Source organism: Numenius arquata, chromosome 20 (genome assembly GCF_964106895.1).
Source record: "Numenius arquata chromosome 20, bNumArq3.hap1.1, whole genome shotgun sequence".
In the NCBI taxonomy this organism is placed as follows: domain Eukaryota; kingdom Metazoa; phylum Chordata; class Aves; order Charadriiformes; family Scolopacidae; genus Numenius; species Numenius arquata.
Window position 1 is genome coordinate 981,762 of NC_133595.1, and position 22,742 is coordinate 1,004,503.

Sequence of the window (22,742 nt, forward strand, 5' to 3'; positions counted from 1 at the left end):
GATGTAGGGACAAAGGGATGGACAGACAGAGCGATGGAGGGGTGGATAGATAGAGGGATGGATGGATGGACAGCTGGATGGCAGGATGGACAGATGGAGGGACGTGGGGACAGAGGGATGGACAGATGGAGGGACTGAGGGACAGGAGGATGGGCAGAGGCACAGCAGAACGGACTGAGGGCTGGGTGGGCGAAGGGGCGCCGGCTGGACGGACAGACGGACAGGTGGCGGGGCCGGGACACGGGTGGAGGGCGCGGAGGGGACTGCGGGCCGAGAGCCGCGGTCCCTTTAAGAGCCCCCCCCCCGCCCAGCGCCTCCTCGGCCCCTTTAAGCGCCCCCCCTCGCAGGCGGGCGGTGGTACGCGCCGGTGGGCCGCGCCGCGCGGGGGACAATGGGGCGGGGGCGGCACCATTGTGGCCGCGGGGGGGGCAGGAAGTGCCACGCGGCCCCGCCCCCTCCTCCTCCTCGCCCACCCCCGCCCGTCGCGGCGGGGCGCGCTGTGAGGCGGCGGGGGGATCGCTGTCCTCGCACCGGACACCGGCACCGGGAACCGGCACGGCCTGCGGCTGGTGAGGGCAGCGGGCACTGGCGGCTGGGGGAGGCGGGGGGCGGCCTCGAACCGGGAGCTTGGTGGGGCGCGGGGCAGAGAGCGGTCTGGAACCCAGGTGTTCGTGGGATCTGGGAGGAGGGGGGGGGGCGGTCTCGAACCCGGGTCCCCCCGTTGCAGCCTCCCGGCAGCTTCAGCCCCGGCCCCTCCGTTGCAGCCCCATTGCAGCCGCTCCCCGGGGACCCTCGTTGTAGCCCCCGCTCCCGGGCTCCCCCATATCAGCTCACCCCCTGTGCCCGCTATTGCAGCCCCCCCGGTCTCCTGTATCAGTCTCACCACCTGTCCGCCCTATTACAGCCCACCCTTGCTCCCCCGTATCAGCTTCACCCCCAGTTCTCCCCATTGCAATCCCCCCAGCCCCTCCACTAAACCCTGACCCCCCCAATTTTCCCTTATTACAACCCTCCCCAGACCACCTTGCTGATTCCTGACCCCCAATTTCACCACATCGCAACCCCCTCATTGCAGCCTGACCCCCCCATTCCCCTCCACTGCAACCTCCCCATTGGCATCTGACCCCCCAATTCCCTCCCACTGCAACACCCCCAGCCACCTCATTGCCACCTGACACCCCAGTTCCCCCCATTGCACCTCCCAGCCCATCCCTATTGCAGCCTGACCCCCCAGTTCCTCCTCCATTGCAACCCCTCCATTGCTGCTTGACCCTCATTTCCCCCTATTGCAGCCTGACCCCCTAATTCCCCCCATTGCAGCCCCCCCATTGTTGTCTGACCCCCTAATTCCCCCCATTGCAACTCCCCCATTGCCATCTGACCCCCTAATTCCATCCCACTGCAGCCCCCCCGTTGCTGCCTGACCCCAAATTCTCCCTATTCCAGCCCGCTCATTAGCAGCCTCGCACCTAGGCCCCCCATTTCCCCTTTAATCTCCCACCACCAACAACCCAGGACCCCCCTTTACCCTCTTGCCCCCCCCCAGCCTCTCCCCCAGCCCCGAGCCATGGCTTGCAGCCTGAAGGACGAGCTGCTCTGCTCCATCTGCCTGAGCATCTACCAGGACCCGGTGAGCTTCGGCTGCGAGCACTACTTCTGCCGCCGCTGCATCACCGAGCACTGGGTACGCCAGGAGCCCCAGGGCACCCGTGACTGTCCCGAGTGTCGCCGGACCTTCACCGAACCCACCCTGGCCCCCAGCCTCAAGCTGGCCAACATCGTGGAGCGTTACAGCGCCTTCCCTTTGGACGCCATCCTGGGGGCCCAACGCAGCCCCTTCCCCTGCAAGGACCATGAGAAGGTCAAGCTCTTCTGCCTCACCGACCGTGCCGTCGTCTGCTTCTTCTGTGACGAGCCCGCCGTGCATGAGCAGCACCAGGTCACCAACGTGGATGATGCTTTTGAGGAGCTGCAGGTGGGTCCGTCCATCCCTCCGTCCATCCCTCCGTCCATCCCTCCGTCCATCCCTCCGTCCATCCCTCCGTCCATCCCTTCCTTCTTGGCCAGGGAGCTCCAGGATCCCCTGCTCTGAGCTCCTTTGTCCGTCTGTCCCCTCTTGCCTCAGTGTTGGCTCCCGTCCGTCTGTCCCCACACTCCTGTCCCCATCAGGGTCAGCCCTGTGGCTTCCTTCTGTCTGTCTGTCCATCCATCAACCCACACGCACTTCTACAGCTGCCCCCCATGGGATGCCCCCTTCTCCATCCACACTGGAGATCCTTGGCGACCCCAAAACCATCTGGCCAAGCACTCCCATGGATCTGCCAAGCTGCTCCCCAAGACCCCCCCAATCCATTATCCACGCCCAGCTCTGCCCTGGATGGGACCCCTGTGCCAGCAGGGACTGACTGTGCCCCTGCCACCCCTGCACCCCCTTTTCCCACCTCTCCTGTAGCCCCACAAGCCGGGTTTTGGCAGGAAAGCTGCCTGCTGGGATCCCTAAATCCCTCTTTTTCCCTAAATCCCCTATTTTATGTGATTTTTTTTTTTTCCCCAGCGGGAGCTGAAGGAGCAGCTCCAGGGGCTGCAGGAGAGCGAGCGCGGCCACACAGAAGCCCTGCACCTCCTCAAACGGCAGTTGGCTGAGACCAAGGTACGAGTGGGGACACGGCTGTGCCCCCAATAGCACCCTGTCCCCGAGCCTCACCGACCTGATTTCAGCACCTCCAAAGACCCCAAACCCCACAGTTTTGTGGACCTGCTCCATTTTTTCCTTCTCTGGTACCCTGAAACCTGCCGGCAGGTTGACAAAGCCACCCCTCAGGTGGCTTATCCCTCTTTTATTTCCTTCAGGGCTGCTTTTCTCTATCTTTTTAATTAATTTTTATTTTATATTCATCACTTTCTCCTTGCTCAGGGGTTCACCTTTCAGCGAGGTTCAATTTTCTCTCCATCCCTGCCAGCAACGGGGTGTTTTTTTAGGTTTTCTATAGGGGTGTGGGGTCAAATATCCCTCCTTGGATACTTGGAGCATCTGGAATCGTTTGGGCTAACGGGGCTGTGGGGGTTATTTTGGGAATTACGGATTCATGGAGGGGTCGGGGCAGGTTTGGCGGGAGGGGGGGGGTTGGTCCTGATACCTGCACCCCAAAAGTCCTCAGCCAAGAGCCTGCGGGTGACCATCGGGGAGGCTTTCGAGCGGCTGCACCGGCTGCTGCGGGAGCGGCAGAAGGCGATGCTGGAGGAGCTGGAGGCAGACACGGCGCGGACACTGACCGACATCGAGCAGAAGATCCAGCGCTACAGCCAGCAGCTCCGCAAGGTGCAGGAGGGCAGCCAGATCCTCCAGGAGCGCTTGGCCGAAGCCGACAAACATGTCTTTTTAGCCGGCGTTGCGTCCCTTTCCGAGAGGTGGGTGACACCAGGGTGACATTGGGAGTCCCCCAAGTTGTGTTCCCGCCTCTTCTCCATTGTTTCTCCTTCGCAGGCTGAAGGGGAAGATCCACGAGACCAACCTGACCTACGAGGACTTTCCCACCTCCAAATACATGGGGCCGCTGCAGTACACCATCTGGAAATCCCTTTTCCAGGATATCCATCCCGGTGAGGGGCGTGGGGATGCACTAGCTGCGGGGCCGGGGGAGTACCGGGGAGGGGTGGGGGTGGGGATGTACCAGTGAGGGGTGGGGACATCACCAGTGAGGGATGAGGATATACCAACAAGGGATGTGGACATCACCAGTGACAGAAGGGGACCCACTGGTGAGGGGTGGAGACATCACTGGTGAGGGATGGGGACATGCCAGCAAGGGGTGGGGACATCACCGGTGAGGGATGGGAATGGGGACATCACTGGTGAGGGATGGGGACATGCTAGTGAAGGATGGGGATGTGCTGGTGGCCTTTTCCACACTGTGGTGTCTTCCAAACTGATGGATGAGGGACATCACTGGTGAGGGATGGAGATGTGCTGGTGAAGAATGGGGATGGGGACGTCACCGGTGAGGGATGGGGACACGCTGATGAAGAACGGGGATGTGCTGGTGGCCCTCTCCACACCGTGCTGTTCTCCAGACCAGTGGGACAGAGCCACCTGTGCTGGGTCTGGGCGCTGCATTGACGCTTGTCCCCACCTTGTCCCCACCTTGTCCCCACCTTGTCCCCACCTTGTCCCCACCTTGTCCCCACCTTGTCCCCATGTCCCCCCCCTCCAGTGCCGGCAGCCCTGACGCTGGACCCCGGCACGGCTCACCACCGCCTGATCCTCTCCGACGACTGCACCATTGTGGCGTACGGCAACCTGCACCCCCAACCGCTGCAGGACTCCCCCAAACGCTTCGACGTGGAGGTCTCGGTCCTGGGCTCGGAGGCCTTCGGTGGCGGGGTCCACTACTGGGAGGTGGTGGTCTCCGAGAAGACCCAGTGGATGATCGGTTTGGCTCACGAAGCCGTCACCCGCAAGGGCAGCATCCAAATTCAGCCCAGCCGAGGTTTTTATTGCATCGTCATGCACGACGGGAACCAGTACAGCGCCTGCACCGAGCCCTGGACCCGGCTCAATGTCAAGAGCAAGTTGGAGAAGGTGGGGGTCTTCCTGGACTACGACAAGGGGCTCCTCATCTTCTACAACGCTGATGACATGTCCTGGCTCTACACTTTTCGGGAGCGGTTTCCCGGCAAGCTCTGCTCTTACTTCAGCCCCGGGCAGAGTCACGCCAACGGGAAGAACGTCCAACCCCTCCGCATCAACACCGTTCGCATCTAACGGGGGGGTGGTGTCGTCCTGCCCCCCTCCCCTGGGGTGTTTTCCCGCTGTTTGGTGGAGGTTCGGGCTGATCCTGCCCCAGGAACTGCCCCCGGCACTGGGCAGGATCCGGCCTTTTCATCCCCCCCCTCCTCTGTCCTGTGCTTCCAGGAGGGTCCCGGCGCGGGGGGGGGGGGCGGGGGCCGGGCCGCTGCAATAAAAGGATTTGGAGAGAAGGGGCCGGGTGGTGGAGAACCCCGGGGGGTGCCGTATGGTGCCGTGGTGTGCAGCAGGGTGCCACACCAGGCATGGCACCGTGCTGTGGTGTGCCACACCGGGTACTGCACCGTGCCGTGCCATACCCTACATGCTGCACCACGGTGTGCCCTGCTGTGCCATCGTGCACCGTGGTGTGCTGTGCCCTACACACTGTGCCATGCCATAATGGATATACTGCGCCCTGCTGTGCCGTATCGCACCGTGCCAGGGTGTGCCATGCTGTGTTTACTGTGCCGTGGTGTGCCATACCATATGTGCTGCACCACGGTGTGCCGTGCCATGCCATAATGCGCCGTGCCACGGTGTGCCATGCACATGTGCCGTGCCGTGCTGTGCTGTGCCATACCATATGTACCGCACCGCGGTGTGCCGTGCTGTGCCACATTGCCCAGGTGGCCAAGAAAGCCACCAGCAGCCTGGCCTGTGTCAGGAACAGCGTGGCGAGTAGGACTCGGGAGGTGACCGTCCCCCTGTGCCCGGCACTGGTGAGGCCCCACCTCAAGGGCTGGGTCCAGTTTTGGGCCCCTCACCACAAAAAAGACATCGAGGGGCTGGAGCGGGTCCAGAGAAGGGCAACGGAGCTGGTGAGGGGTCTGGAGCACAAGTCTCGTGAGGAGAGGCTGAGGGAGCTGGGGGTGTTCAGCCTGGAGAAAAGGAGGCTGAGGGGAGACCTTCTCGCTCTCTGCAACTCCCTGAAAGGAGGGTGTAGCCAGGGGGGGGTCGGTCTCTTCTCCCAAGGAACAGGCCATGGGACAAGAGGAAACGGCCTCAAGTTGCACCAGGGGAGGTTTAGGATGGATATTGGGGAAAATGTTTCCACGGAAAGGGTTATTAAGCCTTGGAAGGGGCTGCCCGGGGAAGGGGTTGAGGCACCATCCCTGGAGGGATTCAAAAGCCGGGTTGACATAGAGCTTAGAGACATGGTTTGGTGATGGGTTCTATCAGAGTCAGGTTGATGATTGGACTCGATGATCTTAGAGGTCCCTTCCAACCTGGACAATGCTATGACACTGTGCCGTGCCGTGCCATATTGCGCCATGTCATCATGTGCCATGCCCTCCGTTCTGCACCGAGCCGTGCCGTGTCTACGGCACCCTGCCGTTGTGCGCTGCACTGTGCTGTGCCACGCTGCACGTGCTGTGCCGTGCCGTATGTATGGCACCGTGCCGTGGTACGCCGTGCTGAGCCGCGCCATACATACTGCACCGTGCCGTGGTGCACTGTGCCGTGCCATACGTCCTGTGCCGTGCCGTATGTCCTGTGCTGTGCCATATGTCCCGTGCCATGGTGCACCGTACTGTGCCATGCTGTAGGTCCTGTGCTGTGCCATATGTACCGCACTGTGCTGTGCCATGCATCCTGTGCTGTGCCATATGTGCCACACCATACTGTACCATGCCATATGTCCTGTGCTGTGCCGTATGTGCCACACCATACTGTGCCGTGCCATATGTGCGATGCTGTGCCATATGTCCCGTGCCATGGTGCACCGTACTGTGCCGTGCTGTAGGTCCTGTGCTGCGCCATACATCCTGTGCTGTGCCATATGTACCACACCGTGCTATGCCACACCATACCTCCTGTGCTGTGCCATATGTACCGCACTGTGCTGTGCCATACATCCTGTGCTGTGCCATACGTGCTATGCCGTGCCATATGTGCAGTGCCATATATATGGTATCATGCCGTCGTGCAGTGCCATACATACTGCGCCGTCCCGTGGTGCACCACAGTCTGCCGTGCCATAGGTACTGCACTGTACCTTGGTGTGCCATACTGTGCCATGCCATACGTCCTGTGCTGTGCCATATGTGCCACACCATACTGTGCTGTGCCATATGTGCCATGCTGTGCCATATGTCCCATGCCATGGTGCACCGTACTGTGCCACGCTGTAGGTCCTGTGCTGTGCCATACATCCTGTGCTGTGCCATATGTGCCACAACATGCTGTGCCATATGTGCCACAACATACTGTGCCATGCCATACGTCCTGTGCTGTGCCATATGTGCCACACCATACTGTGCTGTGCCATATGTGCTATGCTGTGCCATATGTCCCATGCCATGGTGCACCATACTATGCCATGCTGTAGGTCCTGTGCTGTGCCATATGTGCCACAACATACTGTGCCATGCTATATGTCCTGTGCTGTGCTATATGTGCCGCACCATACTGTGCCGTGCCATATGTGCTATGCTGTGCCATATGTGCTGTGCCATGGTGCACCCTACTGTGCCACACTGTACATGCTGCGCTGTGCCATACGTGCCGTCCTGTGCTGTGCCATATGTGCCATGCTGTGCCATACGTGCAGTGCCGTATATATGATATCATGCCATCGTGCAGCACCATACACACTGCATCGTCCCGTGGTGCACCGTGGTCTGCTGTGCCATATGTACTGCACCGTACCTTGTTGCACCATACTGTGTCATGCCATACGTACCACACCGTGCCGTGAAGCGCTGTGCCGTGCCGTACATACTGCACTGTGTGGTGCCACGCTATACGTTCTGCGCCACGCTGTGCCACACCATACACACTGCACAGCACCCTATGCCATATGTACTGTGCCGTGCCATAGTGCACTGTGTGCCACCCTGTCACAGTGCAGAGGGGACGGGGAGGGGTCTGTATAGGGGATGCTGCTTACATATAGGAGCAGTTCCCATATAGGGGATGCTGCCTATAGGACCGTGCTGTGGGGAGGGGCCAGGGTGTGGAAGGTGAGTGTATAGAGAGTGTTTATATAGGAGGGGACATGATATGAAGAGCGGGGCTGGGCTGTAGGGCCTTGTGCCTGTGTCAGGCTGTATAGGGGGTGTGGTGTATAGGGGGTGTGGTGTATAGGGGGTGGGCTATACAGGGGATGTGCTATACAGGGGTGGGCTGTATAGGGGTGGGCTAATCAGGGGTAGGGCTATACATGGGGTGGGCTATATGGAGTATGATATATCAGGGGTATGATACATACGGGGTGGGCTATAGGAGGGTATGGTATATACGGGGTGGGCTATAGGAGGGTATGGTATATGAGGGTAGTGGGGTACTTAGGGATATGATGTATGGGGGGTGATATATAGGGGGTGGGCTGTATGGGGTATGACGTATAGGGGGATGATAGATAGGGGGTGATCTCTATGGGGTATGGTGTACAGGGGTGTGATATATAGGGGTGGGCTATAGGGGGGCGAGCTGTGGCTGCCCTCCCGCCCGCCAGGCGGCGCTGTTCCTCTCCGTGGGCGGGCGGCGGTGGCTGCCCGCGCATGCGCACTGGGACCCCCCGCCGGCCGCACGTCTGCGCATGCGCCGTAGGCCAGGCAGCCGCGCGCCGAGTGGGCGGGGCCCTGCCGCCATCTTGCCCCGGGCACGGCCCCACCGGTACTGGGGAGCTGGGGGGGGGCCGCTGAGGGGATTCGGGGACTGTGGGGGGCATGGAGGGGTATTAGGGGGCTGAGGGGCGCGGGGGAGCTGTGGGGCTGCGGGGGTGGAGAGGCGGTTGTGGGGCACGGGGGCCTGCGGGACAGGTGGGGCTGTGGGGTGTGGGGGCCTATAGGGGGTTGTGGGGCCGGGGGGGGAGGCTGTGGGGGGGAGTGTGGGGAAATTAGGCAGCTAAGGGGGCTGGGGGACATGGGGTGTTAAGGGGCCTGTGGGGCTCAGGATGCCTGGGGGTGGGGGCACCTGTGGGGCTCAGGGTGCCTGGGGGGTTGGGGGGGACACCTGTGGGTCTCAGGGTGCCTGGGGGGGCCCCTTTGGGACCCAGGTTGTTGGGGGGTGGTTATGGGCACAGTGGGGCAGGGGTATCGTTGCATGCCCGGGGGGGGCGGTGAGGCCAGGGGGCCTGTCCGTGGAGCTGAGGGCAGTGGGGCTGGCAGAAGGGGGTTGGGGGGGCCCTGGGGTGACCCCCCCCCGCTCTGATCCAGCCATGGAGCCGAGTGGGGGGGGGCGGAAGGAGCGGCCGAAGCCCCGGGAGCCGGCGGCCCGCCTGGAGAAGGCCAAGCAGAAATCAGCTCAGCAGGAACTGAAGCAGAGGCAGAGGGCAGAGGTGAGCGACCCGGGAAGGGGGGGACAACGGCAATGCTGGGGCCGGATCCTCCCCCCTCATCACCGCTCTCTGCCTGGGGCCAGATCCTCCCCCCTCATCACCTCTCTCTGCCCCCTCCCGCAGATCTACGCCCTCAACCGAGTGATGACGGAGCTGGAGCAGCAGCAGTTTGACTCCTTCTGCAAACAGATGCAGGCCTCCGGCGAGTGAGGCGCCCCCAAATGACCCCAGTCCCCCCTTATCTGCCGCCCGTCCCTTTTTCTAACCCCTTTGTTATTTATTACTGAATGACTGCTTTTTTTGTTTGTTTTTTTTTTTAAATAAAATCTGTGGTGGTTCCACATTTCTCCGGCTCCTGGTCCCTCAGCGGCACCGGTGGTTCCATCCCGGCCCAGTGCCGGCTGGGAATGGCGTGGGGGAGGCTGGATCGGGGCGGGGTGCCAGAGCAGCTGTGGCCGCCGGCTGCCAGCTCCGGCCCTCCTCACACTGAGCGAGCCCCCGGCCGCTTCTCTGCCAAGGCCAACGGTCTCCTGCCCTCCCGCTGCCTGGATTCGGCCGCGGCAGGGGGATATGGCGGGGGCCACGTCCAGCTCTCACAGCTGCTCGCGCCGCAGGAGCCTCCCCGGGGACCCCCAGTGTTTCTCTCCACCGCTCGGCACAAGGTTTGACCTTCGCTTCCTTCCTCCACCCACACGCCCTGAGCTTTCCAGCCGCCGTCCGGCATCCTCCGGCTTTTTCAGAGAGTTCAGATCACCGGCTTCAAATCCCACTTTCCCCTTTCCACCTCCCTGCCACCCCCCAGCGAGCGAATACTGAGGCGAGGAGGGGGGAATAAAACACCTTAGAGAAATCATTTCCCTACAGTGATGGTTAACAATTAAAAATACCAAAATGCTGCTGGTGAATTGGGTTTCAAACACGCTCTGGAGATTTGATCGGCAGTTTCTAACCTTTGGGGAGGGGGTGTCCTCGTTTTTGGGGGTGCAAACTTCCACCTTGTTAACCATGTTCAGTAGGAGCGATCCCTAAATTTCATGTTCCCTCGTGCGGGGAAGGGTTTGGGAGTCTCCGGAGTAGAGTTGTTGTTCTTGTAAAGGGGGGACAGGGTTTTGCTCACCCCTCCCACGAAGGATGGGGTACGGGGAGGGTGTTTTGGGGCTCCCCTGAAGTGGAGCTTCTCCTGCCCCTCAATTGTTTCCCTTTTGTCTTCTAACAGGCTCCTGCCGTGGCTGGGTTTCGGTGAGAAGAGTGAAGGGAGATCCTGGCAGAGGAGGCAGCACCCAAGAGTGAGGAGGAGGAGAAGAGGAAGGCTTTACTAGGCATTAGGTAGAGGCAGGGTTTAGGCTGCACAGCTCCAGACAGCGAAGGGGAAGATGATGTAGGACGTCGACCAGGCGAGGCAATAGACGGAAGCCACTGTCGCCGGCAAGAAGAGGACGGCCACCACCCCTGCGGATGGGGAAAAGCCTTTGGCATCTGCTCTTTCCTCCTCCACCGCCGTCCCGGTGGGTTTAATTAACCCCCCCTTGACTTTCTCCCCGTCGTTACCTCCGGCGTAAACCAGTTTCTTCCAGAGCTGAGACTCCAGCACCTTGTCGTGAGGGTAGAGACCCCGATCGACCATGAAGAGGACCATGATGATGGCGACGATGCGCAGCAGGGTGATGTTCCCCGCCGTCAGCAGGAAGATGCTCACCAGCAGCGAGGAGGCGTAGGGACAGGGCAGCCCCCGGTAGGTGAAGGGGATCCCTGCTGGGTGCCAGATGTTCAGCCGGGGGGGTGGAAATCACCCCCCAAAGATCCCCCTGTTGCCCCCCAAAAACGCTCATCTTACCACTGGAAAAGAAGCAGAGGCGAGCAAACACGGCCATCACGTAGGCGATGGCCAGTAGCCCATCCAGCACACCCTGTGGCTGCAGCAGCAGCGCCGTGGCCAGCCCAAAGGTGGTGAAGTCGGCGAAATCATCCAGTTTGGCACCTGCGGGCAGGGAACGGGGCGGCTGCCAAATGGTGTTGGGGGGAAGGAGAGGGAGAACCCCGGCGGTGGGTCCACGGGGGGCGGTGGGATGGACTCACCCAGCGCCGAGCAGGCGTCGAGCCGTCGGGCCACCGCTCCGTCGGCCAAATCGAGCAGAAAGCCCACCAGCAGCAGCCAGCAGGAGTGGTGGTATTGCCTGGGGAGGGAGGAGAGGGCAAAAACGGGGTGACCCCCTCTCTTTGAAACCCTCCTTTTTCACCCCATTACCTCCTTTTTTCCCCCCACCTGTTGAGGCTGCAGAGGACGGAGGAGAGCCCGGCCACCAGGTTGGCCACCGAGAGCCCGTTGGCGGCGTTTTTCCGGATGAACTCCAGCGTCCGGCCCCGGCCCGTTCTCTCGCTCAGGAACAGCTTCTTGGTGCACTGGAAAATACCTGCAACCCGCCCGGGCGCCCGGTGAGCGGCAGAACCCACCGCCCCGTTCCAACTGGGGAGTTATTTCAACCCCCCCGAGGTAGCAGGTTGGTGCCGGGGAGGGGGGAACGAAGCCCCACAGGCCCCCCCCTACCCCTTCCAGCGCTGGGAAGGGGCTGGAGGAGATTTTTTCTGGGGGCGCTGCCGCTGGCGGGAGCCTTGTTGGCCGTTCCCCTTCTCAAACCGAAGCCCCCAAAAGCCTTTTAGCAAGCGGTGGGATTTTGGTTGGTTTTTTTATTTTCGCAAGCCCTGCCTCTTATCTACGTGCCAGAGGCGAAAAGAAAACCAAAGAAACCAATAAAAGAACTGCAAAAAAATAAAATTTAAAAAAAAAAAAAGAAAAAGAAATCCAAACCCAAGCTTAGACTAAAAGCCAACCCCAGTTTTAAGCTCTATTGATCTTATATACCTATAGGGCTAAGCTTTAGAGAAAGAGTTTAAGGGTCATGTCCTACTAGTGGGCTTTGCACCCTGCCTTTGCCGTGGTCCCAAAGCCAGGCAAGCTGGGGAGATCCTTCATCTGAAAGAAAACAGCACGTCAGAGCAAAACACGAGCCACCCCCTCCCTGACCCACCCCCCCTTTACCCGCTCCCGGCTGAGCCCGGGCCAACTCATCACCGTCCCGGTGCCGAAACGCCGCCGAAAGCAGCTCCCGGGGTGTAAAAGTGAAAAAAAACCAAAACAAAACCAAAAACCACAACCCCTAATTTGCAAGGAATTGAAAATATATTCCTGGTTTGGGGGAGTCCTGCGGGGCCGGTGGCTCCGCGTGCCGGCGGTGGGGACGGATGCGGCCACCGCCGGTGACCTTTGGACACCGCGCCCCGAGCCGCCGGCACGGGCTGAGCCGGTCGGGGATGGAAAATCCCCCCCGATCCGCTGGGACGGTGGGTCTGCCGCCTGCGATTTTACTGGATCCGGTGGTTTTTGGGGGGTTGAACTCACACCTTGTGCCATCCCCCACCTTTGTTTGGGATTTGGGATTTCCAAAGGCAAAAAGTGACAAAAAATGGCAATTTTGGGGCTCACCATCACCATCCTCACCCTCCCCAGTGCCAGGCAGGATCAGGCCCCTGGGGAGGGTCACCAGGCATCCATGAGTGTCACAATACCAAGACATCACCGTGACGCCCAAACTTGCCCGTTCTTGGCATTTCTAGCCCCAAAAGCAAAGAGCTGGGGAGGGAGGGGTTTCCTCAGCCCCCCACCACTGCCGGTGCTTCTTACTGCTATTTCTGAGGGAAAAAAAGGGTGGTTTGGCTCTTCCTGGGTGACCCCCATGTGTGTTGTGCTCCTCAGGGGGGTCTCACCCCCTCCAGGGCCAAGAGGAAAAGGGGGTTCAGCTGGAGGAGGTGCCGAATTAACCTATTTTTCTGGGGCTGCTTTATTGTTTTTATGCTTTTCCGCCCCAATTCTCAGGGCCGAGCGAGCGGGCGCTCAGCCCGTGACTGCCGAGAAACCCTTCGTTTTCTTCCAACCCCCCCCAAAAACAGCGATTTTTTTGGGGAGGGGGGTGGGAAAGACGCCTTGTGAAGGGGCCGAGGGGCATCGGGACGTCGAGCTGGCACTTACCGGCGGGCGGTGACACCATCCACATGGCTGCGGCGGTGACGGGGTGGGGGGGTGTCAGTGACGCCCCGGCGAGGGGAAACTGAGGCAGGGACGGCGGAGCAGGCACCGCGTTATATAAGGAAAAGGCTTCTCCGGCTGAGTCACGGCACCGGGGGTGGGTCCGGGCAGAGGACACAGGGGTTTTCGGAGGCGGCTGTCGCCGGCGGTGAGGGAGGAGCTGGCCCGGGGGGGGCCAAGTGGCCATGCCAGGCTCCCGGTGCCCATGCCAGCCCTCAAAGGCCCCGCGCCAGGCTTGCAGTGCCGATGCCAGGCTCGCAGCGCCCGTGCCAGGCGTGGACCACTTGTGCCACGCTCACAGCGCCTTTGCCAGCCTCACAGCACCCTTAGCAGGGTCTCAGCACCCGTGCTGCCCTCACAGCACCCATGTGGTGGCACATAGCAGCCATGTGGTGGCATGGAGCACCCATGTGGTGGCTTGTAGCACCCATGTAGTGGCTTGTAGCACCCGTGTCAGGCTTGTAGCACCCATGTAGTGGCTTGTAGCACCTGTGTCAGGCTTGTACCACCCTTGACCAGGCTTGTAGCACCCATGCCAGGCTAGTAGCACCTGTGTGAGGCTTGTAGCACCCATGACCAGGCTTGTAGCATCTGTGTGAGGCTTGAAGCACCCATGTGGTGGCCTGTAGCACCCATGGCCAGGCTTGTAGCACCCGTATCAGGCTTGTAGCACCCATGGCCAGGCTTGTAGCACCCATGGCCAGGCTTGTAGCACCCGTATCAGGCTGACAGCACCTGTGCCAGGATGGTAGAACCCATAGCAGGTTCATAGCATCCATACCACGACTTGCAGCACCCCTGCCGTGCTTTGTAGCACCCATATGAGGTTCACACCACCCATACCAAGCTCACAGCACCCATGCCATGCTTGTAGCACCCATGCCAGGCTCATAGCATCCATACCAGTCTCACAGCACCCATTCCACGCTTTTAACACCCAAACCACGCTCACAGCTCCCATTCCAGACCTGTAGCACCCACACCACATGTGTAGCACCCATGCCATGCCCACCGCACCCCGTCCCCACGTCCACCCTCGGGCAGGACACCACCGCTCCCAACCCCGTCCTGTGTCACCGCTGATTCATGCCAGGAAGGGGTCACCGCCTGTGCCCCCCCCCCCCCCCCCCCCGTGCCGATAAGAAACTGCCGGCTCAGCTGGGCGCTGCTGGGTTAGGTCCCCTCTCTGTGTCCCCCCTCCCCGGGGTACTCCAGCGGGCGGCACCCACGTGCAAGGATGTCACGAGTTGGGGTGGCTTCAGCTTCACTCCCCCCCCCCCCCCCCTCCCCGCCATCCCTGAGCAAAGGGCCCGCAATAGCGGGGCGGCACTGGGGGACGGCGGCGGCGATGCCGGGCCACGGCGGGGAGGGCAAAGGTCCCCCGGGACACGGTGACAAGGGGCCAATAAAACTTATACAGCCCCGTGGCAGGAATTTTCCACCCGGATCCCTGGAGGAATTAGGGGGTAGTTGTAGCACCCATCCCCGCAGGGTGCCCGGGTGGGGTTGGGGGGGTCCCGGGGTGCCCTGGCGGGGGGTCCCAGGGGTGCTGGCGCGGCAGGGTGGCCGGTGAAAGGGCTCTTTGTTCGCCGGTCACGCGCTGGTGGCAGCGGTTGCGAAGCGACGGCCCGGCCAGGAGGGCAGGAGGCGGTGGGAGAGCCACGGCCATGGCTGTGCTGTCCTGGGGCGCCTGGAGGGGGCCATCCCCGGGGCCTCGGGGCACCCAAGGGGGGCCAAGCCCTGTGGCGACAGGACATCACTGGGTGGCCACCACCGTGGCATCAGGGCACATTGAGGGGGGGACCATCCCCCATGACCTCAGGGCACCTCAGGGGGCCCATCCCCATTGCGACAGGATGTTGCTGAGTGGCCATCCACGTGGCATCAGGGCACATTGGGGAGGCCAGGAGGCCTCCCTGTGGCATCCAGGTGCCTTGAGGGGGCCATCCCCATGGCATCATGGCACCCAAGGGGGCCCCATCCCTGTGGCATCAAGGCATCTTGGGGTGCCTGTCCCTGCGACACCACGGTGCCCCACGGTGCCCATCCCCATGGCTTCAGGGCACCTCGGGATGCTTGTCCCCGTGGCACCTGGCTGTCTTTGGGTTCCCATCCCCTTGGTATCGGGGCGCCTCTGGGTGCCCATCCCCATGGCATCATGGTTCCTCAGGGTGAACTGTCCCTGTGACACTGGGGTGTCTCTGGGAGCCCATCCCCATGGTATCTGGGCACCTCCGGGCGCTCCCCGCGCCTGCTCGGCCAGTGCCACCCGCCGCCCCCACCGCAGCACAGGGACACACGCCATGCCAGAGCTGTGGGTTTATTTGCCTGATGCCACACCAGGAGGTCGCCGTCGCCACGCTCAGTTCTGGCTCATGATCTGGGGGGGAGAAGCTGCTCAGGGCGGGGGCAGCACCCCCACAGCACCCCAGCACCCAGCACCCTGGCACCCCAGTGACCTGGCACCCTGACACCCCAGCACCCTGTACCCTAGTACCCTGGTACCCCAACACCCTGGCATCATGGCACCTCAATGCCCTGGCACTCCAGCACCCTGTACCCTGGTAGCCCAGCACCCCAGCGCCCTGGTCCCCTGGTACGGTGGCACTATGGCATCCTGGTGCCCTGTCACCCTTGTACCCTAGAACTCTGGTACCCCAGCACCAGGACACCCGAGCACCCCAGCATCCTGGCACCTTGACACCCTGGCACCCCAGTCCCTTGGTGCCACAGCACCCTGGCACTCTGACATCAGGGCATCCCATTTCCCCAGCACCCCGGCACCGCTGTGCCCTGGCACACTGGCACCCCAGCACCAAGTTACCCTGGAACCTGGCACCCCAGAACCATGGCACCCAAGCACCCCAGTACCCCAGGCACCCTACACTTTGATACCCTGGTACCCCAGTCCCCCGGCACCCAGCACCCAAGCACCCTTACATCTTGGCACAGCACCCTGGCACCCCAGCATCCCCGTGCCCTGGCACACTGGCACCCCAGCACCAACTACCCTGGCACCCCAGCACATCCTAGTACCCCAGCATCCTGGTACCCCAGGCATCCTGACGCCTTGATACCCTGTCACCCCAATCCCCTGGTGGTCTGGCAACCTGGGACCCTGACATCCCTTTTCCCCTGCACCCCAACGCCCCTGTGCCCTGGCACATTGTCACCCCAGCACCAATTACCCTGGCACCCCAGGCACCCTGACACCTTGACACCCTCTTCACCCCAATCTCCCAGTACCCTGGTACCCTGGCAACCTGGCACCCCACATCCTGGCACCCTGACATCAGGGCGTCCTGTTTCCCCAGCACCCTGGTACCCCAGCAACCCTGTGCCCTGGCACACTGGCACCCCAGCACCAATTACCCTGGTACACCAGCACCCCGGCACCCCCATACCCCAGCACCCTGGTACCTTGGCACCCCAGGCACCCTGATACCCTGACACTCTGGCACCCCTGGCACCATGTCATCCCAGTGCCCTGGCACCCTGGTACCCCCATGCCCTGGCACCCTGGCACCTCAGCACCATCAGCACCCTGGCACCCCAGTACCCCAGCACCCCGGGCACCCTGTCACCCTGATACCATGTCACCCCGATACTGTGTCACCCCAGCAACCTGACATCCCGGCATCATGGCATTCCGTTTCTCCGGCACCATGGCATTCCATTTCCCCAGCACCCTGGCACCCCTGTGCCCTGGCACCTGGCACCCCAGAGCCATGGCACCCAGTACCCCAGCACCCAGTACCCCAGCGTCTTGGCACGCCGGGCACCCTGTCACCTTGTCACCCTGTCACTATGGCCCCCTGACACCCCAGCGCCTTACACCCTGGCGCTCTGACATCCCGTCACCCCAGCCCCCTGGGCCCCCCCCCAGCCCCCCCGCCCCCCACCTCTGCAATCCAGTCCTCGAAGGCGGAGACGCGGGTGAAGACCGTGGGTTTTTGGGGTGTGTCGCAGCCCAGCCCCGAGACGAAGCTGGCGATGCCGTGCACCTCCCAGCTCCCGTCCTCCGCCTGGCAGTTCAGGGGACCGCCCGAGTCGCCCTGGGGTACAGGATGGGGTGGGGAGGGTCAGCGCCGGGTCGGGGGTCCCGATGTCTCCCCCCCTCACCCCGGCAGGCCGTGGCACTCACGTTGCAGCCGGCCTTCTCGGCGCCGCCAGCGCAGATCATGGTGCGGCGGATGGAGAGGCTGCCCCACCAGTCGGGCTGGGTGCAGCGCTCAAAGGACACCACGGGCATCAGTGCCTGCTGCAGACGGTCTGGCAGTGGCCCCCCAGCTGCCAGCCGGGTGTCAGGAGGGCCGGGGGGGGGGGGCCATGCCTGGTCTCCTGCCTGCCCTGACCATCCATGGCCAGCCATCTGTCCATCCATCTCACATCCATCCGTCTGTCTGTCCGTCCGTCCATCCATCCATCCATCCACCCACCTGTCCGTCCACCCACCCATCCATCCATCTATCCATCCACCCATCCATCCATCCACCCATCCATCCATCCATCCATCCATCCATCCATCCATCCATCCACCCCTCCATCCATCCATCCATCCACCCACCTGTCCGTCCACCCACCCATCCATCCATCCATCCATCCACCCCTCCGTCCATCCACCCCTCCGTCCATCCATCCATCCATCCACCCATCCATCTCTTCGTTCCCACATCCTTTAAGAGCTATAGCCCTCCAGCCCTGCATCCCTCTATCCTTCCTTCCATCCCACCACCTAGTCATCCCTCCATTCTTTCCTCCATCCTTCCTTCCTCCCCTCCTTCCATCCCTCCATCCTCCATCCATCTCTCCCTCTATCCATCCCTCCAGCCATCTCCCCATCCAGCACCCCATCTCCCCATCCAGTCCTTCAACCGTCTCATCCATCCATCCGTCTCCCCATCCATCCCTCCAACCATCCCCCTATCCATCTCCTTATCCATCCATCCAACCAGCTCCCCTTCCATCTCCCCATCCATCCAACCATCTCCCCATCCAGCCCTCCAAACACCTCCCCATCCATCTCCCTATCCCTCCAACCATCTCCCCATCCCTCCAACCATCTCCCCATCCATCCCTCCAAACACCTCCCCATCCAGCATCCCAACCCTCCATCCATCCATCCATGGACCCAACCATCCCCCTATCCTTCCCTCCTTATCCAACCCTCCAACCATCTCCCCGACCATCCCCCCAACCATCCCCCTATCCATCTCCCCATCCATCCCTCCAAACATCTCCCCATCCAGCACCCCAACCCTCCATCCATCCATCCATCCATGGACCCAACCATCCCCCTATCCTTCCCTCCTTATCCATCCCTCCAACCATCTCCCCTTCCATCCCTCCAACCATCTCCCCTTCCATCTCCCCAACCATCTCCCCTTCCATCTCCCCATCCAGTCCTCCAACCATCTCCCCATCCCTCCAACCATCTCCCCGACCATTCCCCCAACCATCCCCCTATCCATCTCCTTATCCATCCCTCCAACCATCTCCCCAACCATCTCCCCATCCCCCCATTCCTCCCTCCCTCCCTGGCCCCGTGTGTCCCCCCCGGACGCACTGGAGAGCCGCCCCCAGCCGCTCAGGTAGCAGGGGTACCCATCGGGCAGGATGGTGTCCGGGGGTGGCAGCTGCCCCTCCTGCACCTGGCTGTTGAGCACCGCCGGGTGCTGCAGCTTCATCAGGGCGATGTCATTGCTGTCACACAGGGACGGGTGTCACAGGGTCGGGGGGTGGGGGGGAGCTGGTGGGGACAATGTCCCCAACCTCCCTCCCTCCCCAGGGACCCCACTCACCCACAGGCCACGCAGGAGCTTCGCCATTTGGGGTGGACGAAGATGTCGCTGGAGGCCACGGGGATGCGCTGCTCGGGGCCCTCCTCAGCGCTCATGTCGAACTCGCCCAGCACCACCTGGTAGGTCCGCGTGGAGCTGCCCGGGGACAGTAGGGGACATTGGGGACAGCGCAGACCTCCTGCACCCCTCCCTGCACCCGGCACCCCCTCCCTGCATCCAGCACCCCCCCACATGTACCCATCCCGCACCCAGCACCCCCCCTCCTGCACCGTGCACCCAGGACCCCATCACCGTACCCAGCACCCTCTCCATGCACCCTGACCCCCCCATGCACCCATCCTGCACCCACCACCCCCCTCCCTGTACCCTCTGCCCCCCCAATGCACCCATCCTTGCAAACAGCACCCCCTCCATGCGCCCTGACCCCCCCATGCACCCATCCTGCACTATACATCACCCCTGCTCCCCTCCCTGCACCCAGCACCCCAGCACTGCACCCTGCCCCCCCCTGCATCCAGCACCCCCACCATGCACCCAGCACCCCCCCCTCCTGCACCGTGCACCCAGGACCCCATCACTGCACCCAGCACCCCCTCCTCGCACTCAGAACCCCCCACCCCAACACTGCACCCTGCCCCCCCCGCGTGCACCCTGCATCCCTTCCCTACACCCCTCCCTGCACCCATGCCTGCCCCCCAGCACCCCCCTGCACTCTGCACCCCCTGCACCCATCCCTGCTCCCTGCATCCCCTCCATGCACCCATCTCTGCACCCCACACCCCTCTGTACCCCCTCCTGCACCCTACATCTCCCTGCACCCCCCATCCCCTCCCCGCGCCCCTCCCTACCGCCTGCACCCCCTCACCCCTCCTGCACCCATCCCTGCACCCTGCATCCCCACACACAGCTCCTGCACCCATTCTCGCCCCTCAGCACCCCACTGCGCCCATCCCTGTACCCCACACCCCCCTGTACCCCCCTGCGCCCCCCTGTACCCCACACCCCCCTACACCCCCTCCTGCATCCTCCTGTACATCTTCCTGCACCCCACACCCCCCTGCACCCATCCCTGCCCCCCAGCGCCCCACTGCTCCCTGCATCCCCCCTGTGCACCCATCCCTGCACCCCACACCCCCCTGCACCCATCCCTGCCCCCCAGCACCCACTGCTCCCTGCATCCCCCCTGTGCACCCATCCCTGCACCCCACACCCCCCTGTACCCCTTCCTGCACTCTGCACCCCCCTGCACACCCTCCTGCACCCATCCCTGCCCCCCAGCGCCCCACTGCTCCCTGCATCCCCCCTGTGCACCCATCCCTGCACCCCACACCCCCCTGTACCCCCTCCTGCACCCCACACCCCCCTGCACCTCCTCCATGCGCCCGTCCCTGCCCCCTGCATCACCTCTGTGTGCCCTGCAACACCACCACCACCCCCCGCACCCCTCACCCCCCCCCCCCCCATCACCCTCCCGGGGTCCCGGGGGGGTCCCTCACGAGATGCAGTGGGCGGCCGTCATCACCCAGTTGGGCGCGATGAGGGTCCCCCCGCAGGTGTGGCGGTAGGTGCCGTCCCGCTCGTACTGCAGCGAGATCTGCGGGGACACCGGTGGGTGCCATGACCACCCATGGGTGCCACCACCCCCCCACCCACCCTATCCCTCCCCCCCCCCCCCCCCCGCCACTCACCTGCCAGGGCCAGCTGTAGGGCACAGCATCCTCCCCGTTGACCACCCGGGAGCCCGGCAGCACCGCGGCCTGGCTGCCTGCAGGACAGGGGGGCACGCGTCACCCACCGGGCACACACACACACACACACACACACACACACCCCGAGTTGGGGGATGTGGGGTTTGGGGGGGGCTCGGGGACACGGGTGGAGGCTCGGGGACACCTTACCACCAGCCACCAGCAGCAGGAGAAGGGTCAGCATCGTGGTCCTGGCTCAGTCAGGGCGCAGGGGGGCGGCTGCCGGCCTTAAATCCCTCCCGCTATCGGGGGCCCCCAAGGGCACCCCTGGGAACGGGCACCCGGTGCCCACCTGGGGGTTGGGTGTGGGGGGGTGTTAACCATTAACCTTGGCCTTGGGGGGACGTGGCACCCGGTGCCCAACCAGCCCCACCCAGTGAGCCCCTATAGACCCCTGGCCCCCTATAGACCACATACCCCCCCCTGCCCCTGGTGCCCCCCATAGTCCCTATAGCCCCCACTGTGTCCCCTGTAGCCCCCACACCCTCCCTGCCCACGTGCCCCCCGTAGCCCTTATAACCCCTGTGCCCCTATAGACCCCATACCCAGCCTGCCCTGGTGCCCCCCATGGTTCCTATAGACCCTGTGCCCCTATAGACCCCATACCCAGCCTGCCCCTGGTGCCCCCCATAGCCCCTATAACCCTGTGCCCCCCATGGACTCCGTACCCCCCCTGCCCCTGTGTCCCCCATAGCCCCTGTAGTCCCCATTCACGTTCTCTGTGCCCCTGGTGTCCCCATATGGGCCCTATGGCCCCTATGGACTCAATGCCCCATAGGACAAACCGGGACACCCCCCTACCTGGTGCCCCCCTGTGGCCCCCACACATACACCTCTCCTGGACCCCGTAACCCCCATAGTCCCTGTATCCTCAATGCCCCTGGAGCCCCCCATAGCCCCCTGGGCACTCCTATAGCCTTTCATGCCCCCGGATCCCTATAGGCTCATGGTGCACACCACGCACCCTATAACCCCTGTGCCCTACGGAGCCCCGGCGTCCCCTATAGCCCCCATACCCCCCTGTCCCTGGTGCCCCCAGACCACCTGTGACCCCATAGCTCCCATACTCCCTACAGCCCATGTGCCCCCCGTAGCAGCTGTGCCCCCCATAGCCCCTATACCCCTCGTGCACCTGGTGCGCCCCCCAGCCACTATAAACCCTATGCCCCCTATAGCCCCCAGCCCCCCCATACTCTCATGTCCTGGTATCCCCATAGCCCCTATACTGCCCCATGCCCCCCATGGTCCCTATGCCCACAGTATGCTCCATACTCCCCATAGCCCCCATACCCCCCTATACCCCCATAGCACCCATGCACATGGCATCTGGCAGCCCCCCTATAAAAGCCTCTGCCCCCCATAGCAGCTGTGGCCCCTATAGCCCCTATAAACCCTCATGCACCTGGTGCCCCCAATAGCCCCTATAGACCCTGTGCCCCCTATAGCCCCTATGTCTGCCGTGGTCCTTGTGTGGTCCTTCCATGGTCCCTGTGCCCCCCCATAGCCCCTATAACCAACTATGCCCCTCGTAGCCCCTGTGCCCCCCATGTGCCATAGTCCCTATAAGCCCCCGTGTCCCCCATAGCTCCCACACTGCCTCGTGCCCCTACAGCCCCTGTGTCCCCTATAGCCCCCATACTTCCCCCATGCCCGTGGTTCCACTACAGCCCCTATAACCCCATGTCCCCCATAGTCCCCCATACTGTCCCCACGCCCCTGCTGCCCCCCATAGCCCCCTATAAGCCCCTGTGTCCCCTATAGCCCCCATACTGCCCCATGGACCTGGTTCCCTCCATAGCCCCTATAGCCCCTTGTGCCTCCCGATAGCCCCCATACTGCCCCGTGCCCCTAGTGTCCCCCATAGTCCCTATATTGCCCCATGCCCCTGGTTCCCTCCACAGTCCCTATAAGCTCCTGTGGCCCCTATAGCCCCCATACTGCCCCATGTCCCCCGCTGCCTCCATAGCCCCCTATAAATGCCCTGTGTCCCCTATAGCCTCCATACTACCCCATAGCCCCTATAAGCCCCCGTGTTCCCTATAGC

General features: G+C 62.7%; 4 protein-coding genes across 4 annotated transcripts; 2 read left to right on the forward strand and 2 right to left on the reverse strand.

Moving 5' to 3' along the window:
- Nucleotides 1-391: 391 nt before the first annotated feature.
- On the forward strand, nucleotides 392-4,762 carry TRIM62 (tripartite motif containing 62). Its single transcript, XM_074161694.1, has 7 exons — nucleotides 392-569; nucleotides 1,321-1,330; nucleotides 1,559-1,975; nucleotides 2,555-2,650; nucleotides 3,152-3,408; nucleotides 3,485-3,600; nucleotides 4,212-4,762. The coding sequence occupies exons 3-7, from the start codon at nucleotides 1,568-1,570 to the stop codon at nucleotides 4,760-4,762; spliced, it is 1,428 nt and encodes a 475-aa protein (XP_074017795.1). The 5' UTR covers nucleotides 392-569; nucleotides 1,321-1,330; nucleotides 1,559-1,567.
- Nucleotides 4,763-8,357: 3,595 nt separating this feature from the next.
- Nucleotides 8,358-9,410, forward strand: SVBP (small vasohibin binding protein). Its single transcript, XM_074161717.1, has 3 exons — nucleotides 8,358-8,404; nucleotides 8,947-9,068; nucleotides 9,192-9,410. The coding sequence occupies exons 2-3, from the start codon at nucleotides 8,949-8,951 to the stop codon at nucleotides 9,276-9,278; spliced, it is 207 nt and encodes a 68-aa protein (XP_074017818.1). The 5' UTR covers nucleotides 8,358-8,404; nucleotides 8,947-8,948; the 3' UTR covers nucleotides 9,279-9,410.
- Nucleotides 9,411-10,407: 997 nt separating this feature from the next.
- TMEM269 (transmembrane protein 269) lies at nucleotides 10,408-13,117 on the reverse strand. Its single transcript, XM_074161708.1, has 7 exons — nucleotides 13,093-13,117; nucleotides 11,995-12,039; nucleotides 11,332-11,479; nucleotides 11,145-11,242; nucleotides 10,903-11,046; nucleotides 10,617-10,817; nucleotides 10,408-10,517 (listed from the first exon to the last, which is right to left on the reverse strand). Exons 1-7 carry the CDS (start codon nucleotides 13,115-13,117, stop codon nucleotides 10,408-10,410), a joined length of 771 nt encoding a protein of 256 aa, XP_074017809.1.
- Nucleotides 13,118-15,455: 2,338 nt separating this feature from the next.
- CELA3B (chymotrypsin like elastase 3B) lies at nucleotides 15,456-20,943 on the reverse strand. The gene is made up of 8 exons (XM_074161707.1): nucleotides 20,849-20,943; nucleotides 20,639-20,715; nucleotides 20,447-20,544; nucleotides 18,951-19,085; nucleotides 18,716-18,852; nucleotides 17,294-17,439; nucleotides 17,052-17,204; nucleotides 15,456-15,529 (listed from the first exon to the last, which is right to left on the reverse strand). The coding sequence occupies exons 1-8, from the start codon at nucleotides 20,880-20,882 to the stop codon at nucleotides 15,512-15,514; spliced, it is 798 nt and encodes a 265-aa protein (XP_074017808.1). The 5' UTR covers nucleotides 20,883-20,943; the 3' UTR covers nucleotides 15,456-15,511.
- Between the last annotated feature and the right edge of the window lie 1,799 nt (nucleotides 20,944-22,742).